The sequence below is a fragment of the Rosa rugosa genome, chromosome 2 (assembly GCF_958449725.1).
Source record: "Rosa rugosa chromosome 2, drRosRugo1.1, whole genome shotgun sequence".
NCBI classification, from domain to species: Eukaryota; Viridiplantae; Streptophyta; class Magnoliopsida; order Rosales; family Rosaceae; genus Rosa; species Rosa rugosa.
In genome coordinates, this window is record NC_084821.1 from 27606302 (window position 1) to 27623509 (window position 17208).

A 17208-nucleotide genomic window follows, 5' to 3' on the forward strand; every position below is an offset into this window, starting at 1 on the left:
TTCTGGGTTTTGGGAAGAATTGATGGCTAGGGATTCAGAGATAGAGCTTGATCTCTTGCTTGATGTTTCTGGGTTGTTGTGGCTTTTTTCCAACAGCAGCAGACCAGCTTTTTATAGCGAAGGTGGAAGAAGAAGGTTGGTGATAAGGGCTGAGGGTTTTTAGAGACCACTCTCAATTTTGGGAAGATAAATTGTGAAAGCTATGGAAATTTCTTTAAGCTAGGAGACTGAAGGGCAGTGGCACAGGTTTAGGGGTGATCCTCCAGAATTTGTGCTGCTGTGATCTTTTGAAGATTTTAGTTCCTCAATTTCTGGTATTGAAACTTGTGATCACAGAGTTAGAGGGCTATTGGAAATTGAAATAGGGTCACTGAAGGCATGGATTGGAAAGCTTCTCCATAGATTCTGGGCTCTTACTGGAAATGGTGAAACATCAATCCCAGCAGCAGTTTTGTTAGAACAATATTTCTGGTTTGGGGGGAGAAGACGACTCAAATGGGTTTTGGGCTAGAGACTATTTTAATGGACATTGGGTGAGAGAATGGCTCTGGTGGGCTTTAAGCTTTGCTAGGCCTAGTTTCATCTCTCTACTAGCCCATGTTAAGATTTTGGTCCATCAAGCATGAATTTTGGTTCCCAAGTCCAAAATTATCGATGGGCCTTATCGTAACAATGGGTCTCACAGGATCCGTTACCTTCCACACTACATCCCGCCGTATAAGCCCCAAACGTAGCTTGGGCCTACGTGTATTGCGTGGTAATTAAGCGTGTTGGCTGCTTTGAAGAGGCACGTTAGTTGTTTGAGAATTTGGGCTTGTTGTATCTTTTGCTAACTAGAAGGCGCTTCCTTTTGGCATGAAATGGGCTTGCTTGAAGGCCCAACTAGGTTACGAGGTTGATGACTCACCTTCTTCACGTGTCACTTATTAAATTTGAACTCGTGGAAATTTGGGTGTCAACACACCCCAAACTCAAGCATTCCCAGAATTATATATAACACGTATATATATATATATAGTCATCCACTCAGAGACGCCACTAATACCAACTATAGTTTCGCAATTTACACTAATTGAAAATCATTTTATAACAAAACATTGTTTTAACTTACCCATGAACCGTTGACAATCAAGTCCATATATTTCAAAACAAATATTACTTGCCGTAATTATGATTTCACAGCTAAACAATGTATTCTAATAACAAGGACATAACTAATTTATCACTTAAAAACAACGTGAGATTTACTCACCTAAAATCTAGCTGCGTCTTCAAGGAAACAATATGAATTACTGAACTCCCATAGTCAAACACCTGGGGTTCAAGCCAACGCGGCCTAGATTGCCGCTGCAAGCTAGAAGTTACTGTTCACCTTGAGTTGCAGCACTACACTGAGATTCGATCAAAACCACCACTAAGGATCAAAAGAGGAGGCCTTTGCGAGCTCAACAAGATTGGTTTCACCTCTAGCCGTCGTCAGAATCGATAGAACCAGTCGGGTCCGCCGCCTTGCTGGGCCGCCGTGGGTGAGAATCGCCACTAGAGACCACCGCAGGAAGGACCGGACGGAGAAGAGGAATCGATCTGGGTTGGTCTCACCACCCGAGGTCGCCGGAAAAAAAGGAACACCAGCTGGGTCTTCAATCTGGGTTCGGGTGGGGTTTACTAGAAAGTGGAGAGAGAAGAGAGGTTTCCGGGTTTCCGGTTTTGGAAGGTTTCCAAAAATAAAAATAGTAAATTTCCCAAAATAGAAATTTCTATTTATAGTGGTTTCCAAAAATGGCAGAAACTTCTGTTAATCATAACTCTCTCGTACGAACTCCGATTTACGCGTGCCATATGTCCACGAACTTGTATCGATGTGCTCTAGACTTTTAGTGAAAGAAGTTTTTAGAGAAACCCAACGAATAAAAAGTCAATCTTTTGACCCCTTGAAAATAAAACGTTTCGAGTAATTATTCGTCCGAAATATTTCCACATCACCCCCGAACCATGTAATCATACTAACACCCCACATAATAATTTTCAAAAATCATCATAAATTAATAATGAATTTTTGGGGTATTACGTATGTAACATCAAGGGTGCTTAAAGTCTTATTACCTATAGCCTCCTAAGGAGAAATTTTTCTATGCTACCGTCACACCAAATGGCTTGTGTGACGTCCACTTAAACGCTCCCACGTGGATATTGGATCCAACTCAGATCTACGTTGAAAACTGAGTTCTGTAAAATACCCTTTGGGTTGAAGATCCAGTTCCCTTCAATCTTTCTGCGAAGTCCTTATTTGAGCAACTTTTCTCCCATCTCTACTGGTATCTACCTCTCAGCGAAACCGCCACACTGAAATTCATAGGTATTTAAAAAAAAAAAAAAACAAAACAAAAAACGTAAGATGAAACCCAATCATATATCCATAAGACGTGAATCTCTTATCTGAATCAATTTTGATAATGAGAAGATGGGTATGTGCATGGAAGATGTTGGTGCAGAAAAATTCTGTAGAGGAGTTTGACTCACCAATGAATGCGGACTGGAGCAGGAGCTGACCGGGAAAGATCAAGAAGCTTCCCTCGAGCGTTGACCTGGAGTTTGACCGCCGGCTCGAGAAGAAGGGGGGGTACCTGCAGAAAACTCTCCGATGCCTAAGTCAGTATGTTTCTTAGTAATGGAGCAGAGAGAATTGGAATTCCATGCATTACCTTGATGTCGAGCAGCTTATTTATAGGCGATGACTTACTTAGGGAGCAAGCTGTCATTATTCCGGCTTTTATGGCTGTATTTATTTACACACTTTATGATGACAATTATTGCTGCACTAATAACAGTTAATCATTGCGTACTTACGACCGTCATTCATTGCGTATTTATGATAGTCATTCATTGCGCACTTATAATCATAATCATTGTGCGTAGTTATTGTCGTAATAATCGCCGCATTCATGACTGAAATTTAACGCCATACTAACTACGGAGTTAATCGCTTTAATTGCGGGCCCAGCAGAATTTGACCACTCCCACAGAAGAAGACATCTGTTGGGTGGATCAATGCAACGTGGTGGGCATCTAATGTAACCTAGAAGTCTAAAAACCCAGATGAATGAATCCACATTCATATATTGAATCTCGTACAAACCCAGAAATATACAAACCCAAGATTGAGCATTCGCTCTTCTAAGTTGGATATTTACCCAGAAGTCTACTAACCCAGATGAATGAATAATTCCAACAAAACATTGATCTTAAGCTGGGTATTGTTGAAATTATTCCAAATATTGATTCAACTATTTACAATCAATCTTCTCCATTTTAATTGAAATTGTCTTTTCCAAACAAAAGAATAGTCATGTGAAATCAGATTCATGAGTTTTTGTTTTTGGCATAGCCCAGATAAGAAAAATTGGGTCTTCAAACAAACTTCAGAAGGTTTTTTTATCCCATAAGAGATTGATATTCGATCGATGATTATGTTTGAGATTGTAGCTTCTTTCGAAGGAATTGAATAGTGTTGAGAATTGCACAGTGGTTGAAGAAGATGGAGAAGATAGAAAACAAACCCCAGGTTTCTTTGCCGAGAAAGGGCATTCTAGGAAAATGGTTTTCAACATGAATCTGAGTTGGATCTAATATCCACGTGGGAGCATTTAAGTGGAGCGTCACACAATCCATTTGGTGTGACGGTAGCATAGAAAAATTTCTCCCTCCTAAGACCTATAGCAACTGATGTTGAGTCGGGCCCCCTTTTACACCTAGCCCTAGAGCCAAAATAAATTCTCGTAGTGTGCACCGAATTTCCCTGATTGGAGGCGACTCATCTGCTTTTGGCAATCGCAAAGTAAAAGTTATCTATTTATGCATGTAAACTTTAGGTAACCAAAGGGTATGTTGAAAAAGATTTGAAAACTTGAGCCTAGAAGACTATAGATCCCTTGAAAATGCAAATCAATATATATCCACCACTTAGCCTTTTCCCTAACTATACCAATCAACATGAAAAGAGGATGGAGAGGAGAAGAAAGAGAAAAGAAGAGATGGGCAAGGAGCCCTGATAGCCAAAGATATCATTGTCATCGATGAAGGGAACATTGAACCGTTTTGTCCCTTCCAATCCAAAGTCACATTAGTAGTTGGCTCAAACAAAATGTAAGAGGGATGTCATATAATAAAGCACTGAGAATAAACCCCTACCAACTTTTAATAAAAGAAGCCAACCTTAACCTTTGTTGTTAGAGCAAGTTGAACCTCCTTAACTTTTCTAACCCAATTTGTAACATGAAGCTCAATATGAACCTTGCATGATCACTGGAGCCATGAGTAGAATGCTAAGTTTGTCCATCCTAAAAGCTAAACTATTCAACTTTTCTAACCCAATTTGTAACATGAAGCTCAATATGAACCTTGCATGATCACTGGAGCCATGAGTAGAATGCTAAGTTTGTCCATCCTAAAAGCTAAACTAATGGTTGTACTAATAATCCTTCCATGCATCCCATTTTAGAGGACATGGATGATTCTTCACTCGAACGGAAACCCTAGTGGTTTGAAAAATCACTAAGGTTGAGTCTAAAAGGTCATCATATGACAACCACCACATTGTGGTTCACTGTGAAGTGCACCACCATGAGCAATCGCAGAGTCAAAGTGAACCAAAAAATGTCATAGACAAGTCCAACGAATTTGAAAACCACCATTTTGTTACTTTGTTTAACATGTTATCTTTGGCTAAAAAATAATAATAACATAGTAATTAGTTAAATAACTATAAAATCAAAACTAATTGATACATGAGAGTGAAATCCATGCTCTTCATTTAACAGTAATATTTGTAATGTGTATTTATTATTTCTAATTTTCAAGGTTAGGGAGAGTGCGAGTATTACATTAGGAAGCCCAGAAACAATGTTGGGCTACTGAAGGCCCAAAGATTAGTACAACCTATAAATCGAGTCGCACACCGAATTCAATTCCATAAATCCCAATCCTTGTTCCAAACCCCAAATTTCAGAGGGAGAGAAGCAGCAGCATAGTGAGCTCGCTCAGAGAATTAGGTATGGCGAACAACGCAGACGTGGAAGCCGTGGACTTTGAGCCCGAGGACGATGACCTCATGGACGAGGACGGTGCCGTCGACGCCGAGCCCTCAGCCTCCCCCCGGGCCCCACTCCCCAAGCTCAAGTCTGCTATCACCGGCGCCTCCTCCGCCTCTCTCTCAGCTCCTAAGAAGACCAAAGGTCGAGGCTTTCGCGAAGATCCCAATGCCGAACGCAACACCCGCCTCGCTGTCTCTGACTTGGACGGACTCAACGCCCTAGACGGCCTCGAGCCCCAGCGATGTAAGAACCCCTCTTTCCCCGTCTTTGTTTTTCTTAAATTTTTTAGGGTTTGAGTGATTTGGTATTTAGGGTTTTATTTTTGTGCGTCCCGATTCTTGTTTTTGCAAACAATTTTTCATTCCAATTGTGTAGGCTTGATGAGATATCTGTTTCATACCATATTCATGGCATATATGTTTGGGAATAGTTTGGAGGATGTTGTGGTTTGCTAGAATGTTCAAATTGTTGATATGAATATCGGAATAGTTTGCACACTATCTGGATTAGAATAAAATAGACTGTTGTTGTAGGGAGCATCTAGATTTTCATGCTATTGCAACACAGTTATCTTGCAAAATGGTAACTTTGGGTTACTGCTTGTCACCTTGGATTTCTGCTCCTGAGTTTGGATTTTGGATGTCTTAGCTTACACCTTATTCTCATATCTATCTAATGTCATGCTATTTGTGAGCTTGATTTCAACTGCTATTTTACCAAGCCTGTGAGCGTGCAGTTTCATAAATTTTGGATGATCCACATCATGGTATCCGCTACTCAGTTAGTGCTTAACAGAATTGATTATTGTGCATAAATCAAATGTATGTGCTTCTATTAGACAATGGAATTGAAATGTGTATAACTGTTGTTCCTCTCCCTCCCTCCCCCTTCTCTCTCTCCAAGTTAGATGCAAAAGTTCTTGTAACTCGTTTTCTTTTTTCCTTATTGACTACTTCAATTATATTTTGCCAACTCTTACTTTCATTGCTTGTTAGACTTTTGTAGGAATATTGAGTCAATATGTTGTTAATTCAACTATAATCACTGCAGCAAGTCTAACAAGCCATGAAATGCTCTTGAAACTGGTTCTTCAATAATGGATTATGGCTTGGTTTGGTGGTTTTGTGCTTATGGCCGAAATAGGAGGGACATGTTAGTTTGGAATGATTCTGTGACTTCGCATTAAAATTGAGAGGCTGAAGATATTAAGCGAAGGAATCAAGTTTATGTTTGGAGGATTTTGTGGTCTAGCTGTGGACAAGAGAAAGAAAATAACTTTATATACTTAAGGGGTGGTTTGGGGTAGAACTGTTAGAGGGGGTTAAATATTAGAAGGTCTTGTTGTTGTAATATTTCCAACTGGAGGTCTGCTGGGATATACTAATATAATACGCTCATTTTTTTATTTGGCTTTGTTGGTTAAGCTTGTGTGGAGTATTGTTTGTTCTTGTATACACATTTGTTTATATGGCTTTGTTGGCTAAACTTTTAGTTTTGGTGAAAAAATAAAAAAAAAATTTGATTATTAAACTTGTGTACATTAATATATCACCTTGGATGCATCAGATCTATCCCAATTTTCTTTGGTTCTGATATATCAAAAATAATAGTCTTGCTTTATCTGTTTCAGATTGAACCTTATTTATTATTTTTCAAGTTGAATTTCATATACTATTGTACAATTTTCTATATTTTTCTAATCATATATTAATGGGATGTATTTTATAGTTGCTTGTCGTTGGCCTTTCATTTTGATAACATTTTATGACTGCAGCGATCGAGGGATGGATTATTCTGGTTACCGGAATCCATGAAGAGGCACAAGAAGATGATCTGCATGCTACATTTGGTGAATTTGGGGAGATAAAGAATTTGCATTTAAATCTTGATCGCCGTACTGGGTTTGTCAAGGTATTGACACAACTTGGATCATGTTTAATATCATGGAATTCAATTTACAGGTGTTCAATTTCAATACCCCTTTTCTTTTTAGCTTTCTAGTATCCTATTAGTGCATAATTAAAGAAAATGATAATAAATCATTCAATTTGTTAATCAGCAGAATTTGACCTTGTCTATATCAAGGATAAACATATCTTGTTAATGAAAATGCTCTGTTCAGATTTATTTGTGTGCAGATTTACATAAGTATTGATACAGAGTGCTGAGGCAATAGGGATTTACATAGAACCATTTGAAAAACATTCTAGTGAACATAATAAATAGTGTATGATATGAGTGGTTTTGCTAAAGAAAGTGTGCACGACTAACAAGACATTATTTGAATGGTTGGCTTTAGTTAACATTTTCAGCTGGTTTTGTATAACACCAAATAGCTTCCCTTCAACTTTACAGTGCATTTTCTGTTGCATACATGTTAGGTAGCATATCTTTTTAGGGCATCAATATATATGCCGTATATTTGACCCTAATTTTGATTTGAGCCCATCATGCCAAAGATTTGGCATGGTATTAACTCCTAACATAGTTTTTAAAATGAAAACAACGGGTAACAGAACACGTGGGGAAAAAGCCGAGGTATATGGGCAAGACATTTGTTCATAGACTGATTCTTTATGTACTTTATTGGGGGTTTTATTTATTTATTTGTTTTTTGTTGGCAAGCTCGTAATCCAGCATGAAGGTTTCTCTTTGTAATGATTGCTTTTTGGTGAGTTAATGTCACTTATATTTCTGTCAGGGTTATGCGCTTATTGAGTATGAGAATTTTGCGGAGGCGCAAGCTGCAATATCCAGAATGGACGGAAACAGTGTACTTACACAGATTGTTAATGTTGACTGGGCCTTCAGCAATGGATCCTTCCTTGATGGGTCAAAAAAGAAGAACCCAAGGTTTGTCTTACACGAAATCTTTCTTTGATCTAATTAAGGGATGATTCTTTTCACATGAGAAGAAAGTTGTAATTACATATATAGGGAGATGATGCCAATGATTAATTTACATCTAGGAGTTGAGAACATATTTGTTTAAGGTTGTCTGTAGGCATTCACAATGAAGGGGAAACCCAGATAAATGCGGGGTTTTATGATATATCATGCATGATATAATTGAAGTAGTGCTATCTAGTAGTATTTATCCTTGCTTCGTACTATGCATTCGACATAATGGGAGTCAATCAGAATATTTGGGAATCTCTTTTGTGATTGGTCCCATTAAGGTCCCGGATGCCTTTAATCTCATTTTACCAGTGGAACATGAATTTTCTATTTCCACAGGGCCTCTGTATATTGGGTTTCTCTTCCTAGGATTTTTTTTTATCTATTAGTCTTATGAAGCTTACTTTTTTATCATCAGTCAACATACTCTGATACCTGTATGTATATCTTGTTTTGGCAGACAACTCCGAGATCGTCGCTCAAGGAGTCCTCCTAGGAGGAGATTTTAATGTCGCAGTGGCATGGTATTGTGAGGAGGTCTGGATTTTGAACAATGGGTTTTGATATTTTATCATCGAGTTAAAGATTCAGGTTGATGTGTGCAATTTTCACCTGTTTTACGGATTCATCTCAATTTGCTATGGAGCCCTCAATATCCACTTCAGTTCAGCTGTGGTTTATTAAACTGTTTCTTTGTTTAGTGATTTTCTCCTATTAACATGAGGATGTTTCTCTAATGTGATTTACTTTCTGACTAAAGATGCTGTTAAGACCGTAACTTTGTGATTTTAATGTAGATCAAACCTTCATATCTTTTCAAGTTTTTATTTTTTTTGTTTTCACCTTAATAGTAGGATGCCTAGTCTTAAACTAACATCGAATATGATAAAGACTTTTGGGAGTAAACATCTTACGTTATAAACAAAAAATATCCCTTAATAGTAAGATGGCTTAAACTAACATAAAGAATCGTTTTGGAACATTAAAACAATTTGTACGGGAAACTACCTTAAACGCCGAAGTTATTAATTTGATGGAATGATGAAGTAAATGATGTGTACGCTCTTGTAACATAGTCCCACTTAGCCCCGACATCATATTATAAGTTTTCTTTGTGTTCGTTGCTTTTTCTGTCTAAATATTACTCCTGGGCACGGGCCGGGCCCGTATGTCAAATTGCGAGGCCCGGGCCCGAACCCGTATTTTATTGGCCGAGCCCAAAATGTGTTATTCACAGGCTGGGACCGAACAGGGCCCGGACCGTAATTTTTCGGGCCGGGTTTCCGGGCTTTCGGGCCCAAACAGACTCCGGATAAAAAAAAAAAAAAAATCACCAAAAGATAGTACCTGCTTGGTCCGGCCATAACTCCCCTTGCAATGTTATGTGATTACTCACGAATGTGTTTTCTGGTAATGATCGCTTTGTTGGAGTTTAGTTTCATGTGATAATATATTTATAAGGGAGAAAACATAACCGCATTTAAGACTCAAATGAATTAACTGTGTAAACGCTTATGCGCTTTTTAAAAGAAGTAACGTGTTTAATTGCCTATCGGCTTTAAATAAGAGAGTTACATTTAAACAGTGCATACGTGTTTCGATAGCTCGATTATGTTTAATGATTTACCGCTAAATTGTCAAGTTTTAAATGCAGATAAGTATTCAACAAGTGGTCGTTATATATTACACTATTTATGTATCAGATCATTTAAATTCTCAAAATTCTAGACAATTCCACAATCAAAATATGTTTAGGTAATAACTGTGGACAAAAAATTAAATGAGCTTGTTCAAGCACGGTGGAAAGCACGAATGGACCGACTGGCCGGATTAGCCCATTTGTCACCCCGAATCTTTGTTTTTTGGAAAATGAATTTACCACTTCTAAATTCATTATGTATAATTTTATCCTTCTTAATAAATTCAATGATTTCCGGTAGAACAAATAATAAATTACTGTGATATTGTCAACAAGAAAAAATTGAGTCTTCTTAAGTTCTTTTGGAGAAAAATATCCTACTCAGTATTTTTTATTTATTTTTAACTCTGACCTTGTAGATTTTAGTTGAAGCAGAAGTAACTTTTTGTAGATGAAAAAGAACTAGGGCTCCTCATGTGATTGATTTGAGGAGTGATTAAAAGAATGCACTTAAAATAAAGCAGTGATTTGCTTTTTGGGTAACGAGTGATCTCCTCATGTCTATGTAATAACTAATTAATGTAAAATGTTATATAACGCTGCACAGTCATTAAGAAAATAATGATAAAGAGTTATTGCGCCAATAGTTAGTGAGTAATGCGTGCACGTGATTGGTGTAAGTACGACTTTAATGAAACTTTGCAAAGCATGAGGCGAGAGTTACATGTGTAACTTAACTTTAACGTTCTATCGAATGTGTTAATTGCATCAGCCACAATGTTTGAAATTGGCGATTGCTATAAAAAAAATTAGAACAGTTATTGTTTCCGGGGCTTACGACGAGTAAAACTACTGTCGGGGTCTGGCAAGGTTTTAAATTTCTCTGAAACTGCCGAAATTTCCATCAAAATTTCCGTAATTTTGAAGTACCGAAACGAAATTCATATGCTATATCATTTCCGTTAGAAGTTTCCCGAAATTTTCTGAAATTTTCCGTACATTTCCACGAAATTCTTAATTTCCGAAATATCTACACACACAATATATATTTAAAAATTCATAACGAAATTTTGTCCTAAATTTCTCTAAAATTTATGTTAAATTTTATGTCACCTACAATGAATTTTTACTTCATACTTTTATAGAGAAAATATGAAATTTTGATTTTTTTTTTTTTGCAATCAAGTTTTTTGCAATAAGTTGAATACAACAAAAAATCTTTTTGTTTTTATCTGCTACAAAGTTGAATGCTCCAACCATAACATGATTTCCTTTTTGCTTCGTCTCAAATATTGTATGCTTCATACACTGTAACATCATATTAGGTAATTCCACAATATCCGATATATGGATTGCATGTGGAAATGGAACAACACGTACACATACAATAACCATGTGATGAAGTACGAAAATCATTTCCAAAATTCATGTACTTGGGAGCAGTATTGTATGATACTAAATGATAGCAGTTCAACCAGCTAGATCGAACCACATCGTAGTAGCTTTTATATTCCTTTTGTTGTACTTGTTCATTTTCATTCACGGGGTTTTGGTTTTATGTGCCCCGCCCCACCCCCTTGTAATTTTCTAATTATTAAAAAAAGTAAATCATATTTACATTATCAATATACAACACATTATCAATACACATAGATAAAAACACTAGTTTAGCAATCTACTACAGTACTAGTTAATTACTCGTCCATATAAAATATCATAATTTTGTTATAAATGTATAATTTTAGAGATGTTACATTGTAAATAGGTTTATTATAGGTTAGTTTAGTCTATGTAAAAGTTTCATTCAAAAATATCATTTTATAAATGCAATTAATTTGATTTCTTTATTTTTAACCGAAATTTCCACCGAAATCGAAACCGAAACCGAAATTTGAAACCTTGGGGTCTGGAATCACGAATCTGTCTTGTCTCCTTTCCTTCTCTTCTCGCAATCTGTCAAACACAACAAAAGTCAGAGAGAAACCGGGTTTGCCGGCCTAAAACTCTTCGACGCTTAAGTCAGTAATGGTTGATAATGTCGAGAGAAGAATTAGATCAGAGATCTTACCTGTTGTAGAAGATTTTTGGCGTTATATAAGCGCTGGAGGACGTTGAGTCCTATTCAATTCAGATGTAGCAGAGGCATGCTCCTCTGTGAATATGTCCACGCCGGAGCTGGGCCAGCTTGACCGGTCACGTCGTGGTGGTTCCAGTGAGTCCCGTTAGTGATTATTTGGAAATAAGTCTTGTTTTCTTGCATGGTATTATTTGAGTATTATGCAGGTGGTATGAACAGTTATAAATATTTCAGATTGACGCATTCTTTATGGTGTTTATTAATTCGCAGTGTTCTAAAAATCGGCCGCACAGGCCGCCTAGGCGCTGGGCGGTGGCTCTCCGACTCGAGTAATGCCGAATCGGCAAGGTTGGGCGGGCTTAGTTTGGGCGGCCCCCTAGGCAGCCTAGGCGGGCGATTAGACGCTTGGGCGGTTGGGTTTGGGCGCTAGGCGGCCTGTCTGGGTGGTTTGCTGCAATATCAAATTGACATTGAGGAGGAAGAGCTGAGAAATTTTTTTAACCATTGTATGGCTTCGTTGCTCATATATGATTATAGAACACCTCGACATCACCAAACAATAATTCTCGCCACTAATACCCAAATTAATAGTGGGTAGACTAGTTTTTGAGAGGAATTCTTGCCACTGGTACTCAAATCCGGCGGTGCAGAGGTTGAAGAAGAAGCAGGAAGAGGAAGGACCTTATTTCTGGGGACCCGCACTGGACTCATCTGTGCAATTTTTGTTTTTTTTTTCTCTTGGTGATAAGTACGAATGGCTTTTGCTTGGTCAATCCCTTTGGGCCAGTAATTATGAAAGAGAGAGAAAGAGGTGTGCAGATGGATGTTGAGACGTGGAAGACAGTTTTGGGGAGAGAGGGAGAGTAATAAAGGTCCATTTGGGTTGGGAGGTTAACAAAATAGAAAATAAAAAACAAAATACATAATTATTTGTTCTAACATAAAATTAAAATTAATATTAAAAAATACAAAACCGCCTAGGCGCCGCCTAGTCTCCCGCCCAGGCGCTAATCTCCTGGCCACCGCCCGACTAGCGCCTAGCGATTTTTAGAACCTTGTTAATTCGGAAAACAATTTGTCGAGAGTGTACGTAATTATTAAAAAATCTTTAATTTCGGCATGCACTTACTTTAATCTTAGCAATTATCATTATCATTTTATTTTAGAAGTGAAGCTTTAGATGTTATTGTCAACAAACATCTTCCATTTGCTAATGGAACCAATAAACTTTAAAGTTGTACAACATTTTGAGGAATAAGACTTGCAGCTTATTCACATACACGCTGTCACGCCCCGAATTTTGAATAAAGAAAATTCAAATCCGAAACGCGAGAACAAACACAAGAAAACACATATAGAAATTTTTTCATTTAAACTAAGCAACAAACAAACTGAACTACAATATCAATACCGACTCGTTCTTTAGAGTCACATATTACATTACAGATAGTTTACAAATCAAACTGAATGACAATTCAATAAGTAAACACACCCACCACAACTCACTACCCAGCGGAAGACTTAAAACTAAGAGCACCTGTAACGTCCCGAACCAGAATTTACTGATTTACTAATCATTAGGACGGTAAATGACATTTACTTTCACTTTTACTGTCGTTTCAGTACTTTTAGGGGGCCCTAAAATATGACTTTTTGTAATTTGAGAAACTTTCCTTCATAGAAGTTGTAGAGGACGTTAAACCGAGCGCGTGCATATGTGGTACGTAAAAATCGGAGTTCGTATGCGAACGTTATGGCCAAAATACTAAAGTTACTGTTCATGGTAATTTTCTATAAATAGTCGAGTTACTGTGGTAAGTTTCCATTTTCGGAAACTTACCGAGCCCTCTCCCTTCTCTCTCCCCGACCCTCTCTTCCTCTCCGACCTCTTCACCTTCTTCCGGCCATAACTCCTCCATCCGGCGACGGATTTTGACGTATAAGATGTCGTTGGAAAGCTCTCTTCCTATTCTTCATTTCTGGGTTCGTTTCGTAGCTTAATATGAACTGTGGAAGGTGCAGAAACGAGAAGAAGAGGACGGTCACTGTAGCCATTTTGAGTCAACGCCGATATTTTCCTATTCCGGCAGTCTCCGGCCACGAAACTGGCATCGAAGGTTCAGTTTTTGACATAGATCATTTCCCCTAAGGTCTTTCATTTCAATTTGCAGTGTAGAGGTCGAATTAACAATTTCAATTTCTAGGGTTCTTGGAATTTCCGGAAATTTTTCACCGGCCAAATTGGAGCTCTTCCAGGTAAAATTGGAACTTGTTGTAGTTGAGAAAGAGGTTGGGTTTGTTGATTTGATGGTGCTGCCAAATTTTGGTGGCCATCGGAGGTGGTTGCCGGTGGCGCGTGGGGCCCACGCGCTGCCACTGTTGGTGGCGCGTGGAGGCGTGTAGGGTAGTGTTTTAATTTCGGTTTTTCGCCCATTAAATTGTATATATGTTGTAGAGCTTGTATGTGAAGTTTGGTGAATTATGGAGGAGTTTGGAATTATTTGTGAATTTCCGAAGTTTGAAGTTTTGTGATTGAATTGTTGGAAATCCGGCCGTCGGATTTCCCTCATTTTCGTTGTGGAATATGTTAATTGAGGAATTGGTGTTGTGGGAGAGATTTGGGTTGAATTTGAGAAGTAATGGAGATAGGGATTTTCAGATTTCGTTTGGGTTCGTAATTATTTTATCGGATTGCCGTTTACGGAAATATAATTTTGTACAGGGCAATGCCGCGAGCTACGGTTAAATGAAGGAACTCGTTTGCGTGGTCACCCAATAGTACTGTGAGTTGACTTTTGTTTTAAATAATGATGCATGCATTTATCTTGAAATTATTGATTAATTTAATTATCATTTTATTTATCGAGCATGATATTTTGTCTTGGATTATAATTTGACATTGATTTTTCATGAGTTTCGGATATGAACTTATTATACTCGGATTTGGATTTATGATTTAATTTCGGAAATGGATTTTGAGCTTTCGATAAGTATCTCCGATATATAACTTTTATTTGAAAGCATGATTTTCGACGAATTATTTCCGAGGTGATTTCCGGAATTATACTATTTATATTATGTTTCTATTCGTCGATTTGAGATTTTATAAGAGATTTTCGAAATGAGATTTCGATGGAGTTAGTTTTCGAGGTAATTTCCGGAATTAAATATATATTCTCTATTCGTTGATTTGAGATTTTTGGAAAGATTTTCGAAATGGGATTTCGATGAATTTATTTCCCTATTTATTTATAGACTTTCGGTTTTGGCATTGGGAATGCCTTGTTGATGATCTAATTATTCTTTTAGCGTGTGGGATACGCTGTCGATTTATGTAACTTTCTACGAGAATTTCCGGGTACGGTTGGGAATCGTACCCGTATTTTCTTTATTCGCGGGACTTATGGGAAAACCTTACTGATTTTCGATTTTCGTATGATTTTAACCCACCATACCTGGGTCGTCATATTTATTGCTAGCTAGCCTATTAGTACTCCTCCCTGCTTACTATGTGTTCGTGGGTGAGTAAGAGCAGAGCATGGGATGCTCCAGAGTGTGGGACACTCCGACCCGAGCCTGGGAGGCTCCCTTCTTTCGTATGGTGAAACTTCTTCCCCATATTTTATCGTTGCTTGACTAGCGGGGCTAGTCCGATTTTCACTGTAGCCAGCAAGGCTGGTCTTATCTTCTTGAGAAACGAGATTTCGGTTTCGGTTTTACGATATAGTTTTCGAATGTGGTGACTAGCGAGGCTAGTCGATTTATTGTTTTGGAATTCTTCGATTTAAAGCTAAATGTGTTTTTCTCATTGTTGCATGCATCGGTTTTTAATGAAATAAATGTGGGAAAGTATGAAATCCTTTTTCTTTTAAATTGTTTATTTTTGTCCACTCACGCTAACGTTTTTCGTCTACTTTCCCCTGGGCCTTTCGGTTTCTAATGCCCAGTTTGCAGGCGAATTAGTGGAGGTCAGACGTACATGACATTTGAGGCATAGTTGTCACTACTTCCGCAGTGTAGGATCGCTTGATCCTTTACTCTTCTTTTTATATCCCTGTGTATAGTAGTATTGCTCTGATAACCTTTGGGATTAGTAGTTTTGAGTTTTGTGGAAGTGGAGTTGTTGGTAATTGGGAGCAGGGTGGCTCCAGGAGTATAAGGTTGGTTTGCTTGAAGTGTTTTTGTGTGTTTTACAGGTTTTTGGGTAGTCCATTTTAGAGGTGACTCTGCCGAATTTTTGGTAGAGTTATCCCTAAGGTGGGCCCCACAGGGCCACCTCAGATTTCAGGGTGAAATTCGGGGCGGGTCTTGTCAGCACCCTTCCACGTCCACGCCATCGAACGTACACCTCAGCTTTGATAATGATCACTCGATAATCAAACCTGCACAAAAACCCCTACAGCATAGAATAGTGCACCGGGAATGAACAAAACAAACCCAGTAAGCTTTTCAGCCCGTATGAGTAAACTCAATTAAAGTGACTCACGTCACTCATGCTTATAATTTCTCAGCTCGTGAGATAATTAAAGCAACAATATTTAATTCCACAAAACACACCAAACATCAAGTTCATATCATATCATATCATCTCAATGACAAATCACACTCACTTCCCCTCAACATAAAGCATTTGTCAAAACGATGACCTCACAACTCATTCACAACTCACTACAAGTCTCAAACCACAACCGCACTTACAATTGAATTAAGTAAAATTAGTAATCCCTACATGGAAACTTAGTTCAGGAGATCACATTAAAAACAAACAATAGAAATCATATAAATCCCTGCATAGAATTTAGTTCAGGAATTTACATTAAAATAAACAATTCAAAAAGAACAGTAATCCTTGCATATAATTTAGATCAGGAGATTACATTAAAACAAATAATCAAAATCATAGTAATCCCTGCATGAAATTTAGTTCAGGGAATTACATTAAAACAAACAATTCAAAAAGCAGTAATCCCTGCATATAACTTAGTTCAGGAGATTACTTAAAAAAATCAATCATAGAAGAGAAAAAGAAATCAAACAATAGAAATGAAAAAGAAAATTAATTAAAGAAATCAACAACTCATGCTAAAACCAAGACTTCACCCTTCAACTCCGAATACACCATCTCACAAAATAACTCATTTCAAAACTCAACATCGTTACCTCAATCGTAGCCCGTCACCGCCTAGGGTTATGGCATCCGATACACTCAACCAATCGTAGCCCGTCATCCGCCTAAGATTAGAGCATCTGATTCCCTCAACTAATCGTAGCGCATCATCCGCCTAAGATTAGAGGATCCGATTCCCTCAACTAATCGTAGCCCATCATCCACCTAAGATTAGAGCATCCGATTCCCTCATACCGGTCACTACGTCGACCCTAAATCCAAAATTCGTAACATACAAGATAGCTTTCTCACCACATGTTCATCAATTCATTATTCAACATCTTACGTGTGGAAATAAAAGCTTGAATAATAATCACTCCATTCCAATCATCTCATC

The 17208-nt window shown here is 37.9% G+C and overlaps 1 protein-coding gene across 1 annotated transcript; it reads left to right on the forward strand.

Moving 5' to 3' along the window:
- Positions 1 to 4961: 4961 nt before the first annotated feature.
- LOC133733945 (RNA-binding protein Y14A) lies at positions 4962 to 8801 on the forward strand. The gene is made up of 4 exons (XM_062161604.1): positions 4962 to 5333; positions 6865 to 7001; positions 7792 to 7943; positions 8449 to 8801. The coding sequence occupies exons 1-4, from the start codon at positions 5051 to 5053 to the stop codon at positions 8495 to 8497; spliced, it is 621 nt and encodes a 206-aa protein (XP_062017588.1). The 5' UTR covers positions 4962 to 5050; the 3' UTR covers positions 8498 to 8801.
- The last annotated feature ends 8407 nt before the right edge of the window (positions 8802 to 17208 follow it).

Bases quoted from the DNA above. Each gene is read 5' to 3' on its own strand.
- LOC133733945 (XM_062161604.1), top strand. From the start codon at position 5,051: ATGGCGAACAACGCAGACGTGGAAGCCGTGGACTTTGAGCCCGAGGAC. The intron at 5,334-6,864 runs GTAAGAACCCCT...TTATGACTGCAG, and splicing joins CGGCCTCGAGCCCCAGCGAT to CGATCGAGGGATGGATTATT. The intron at 7,002-7,791 runs GTATTGACACAA...TATTTCTGTCAG, and splicing joins GCCGTACTGGGTTTGTCAAG to GGTTATGCGCTTATTGAGTA.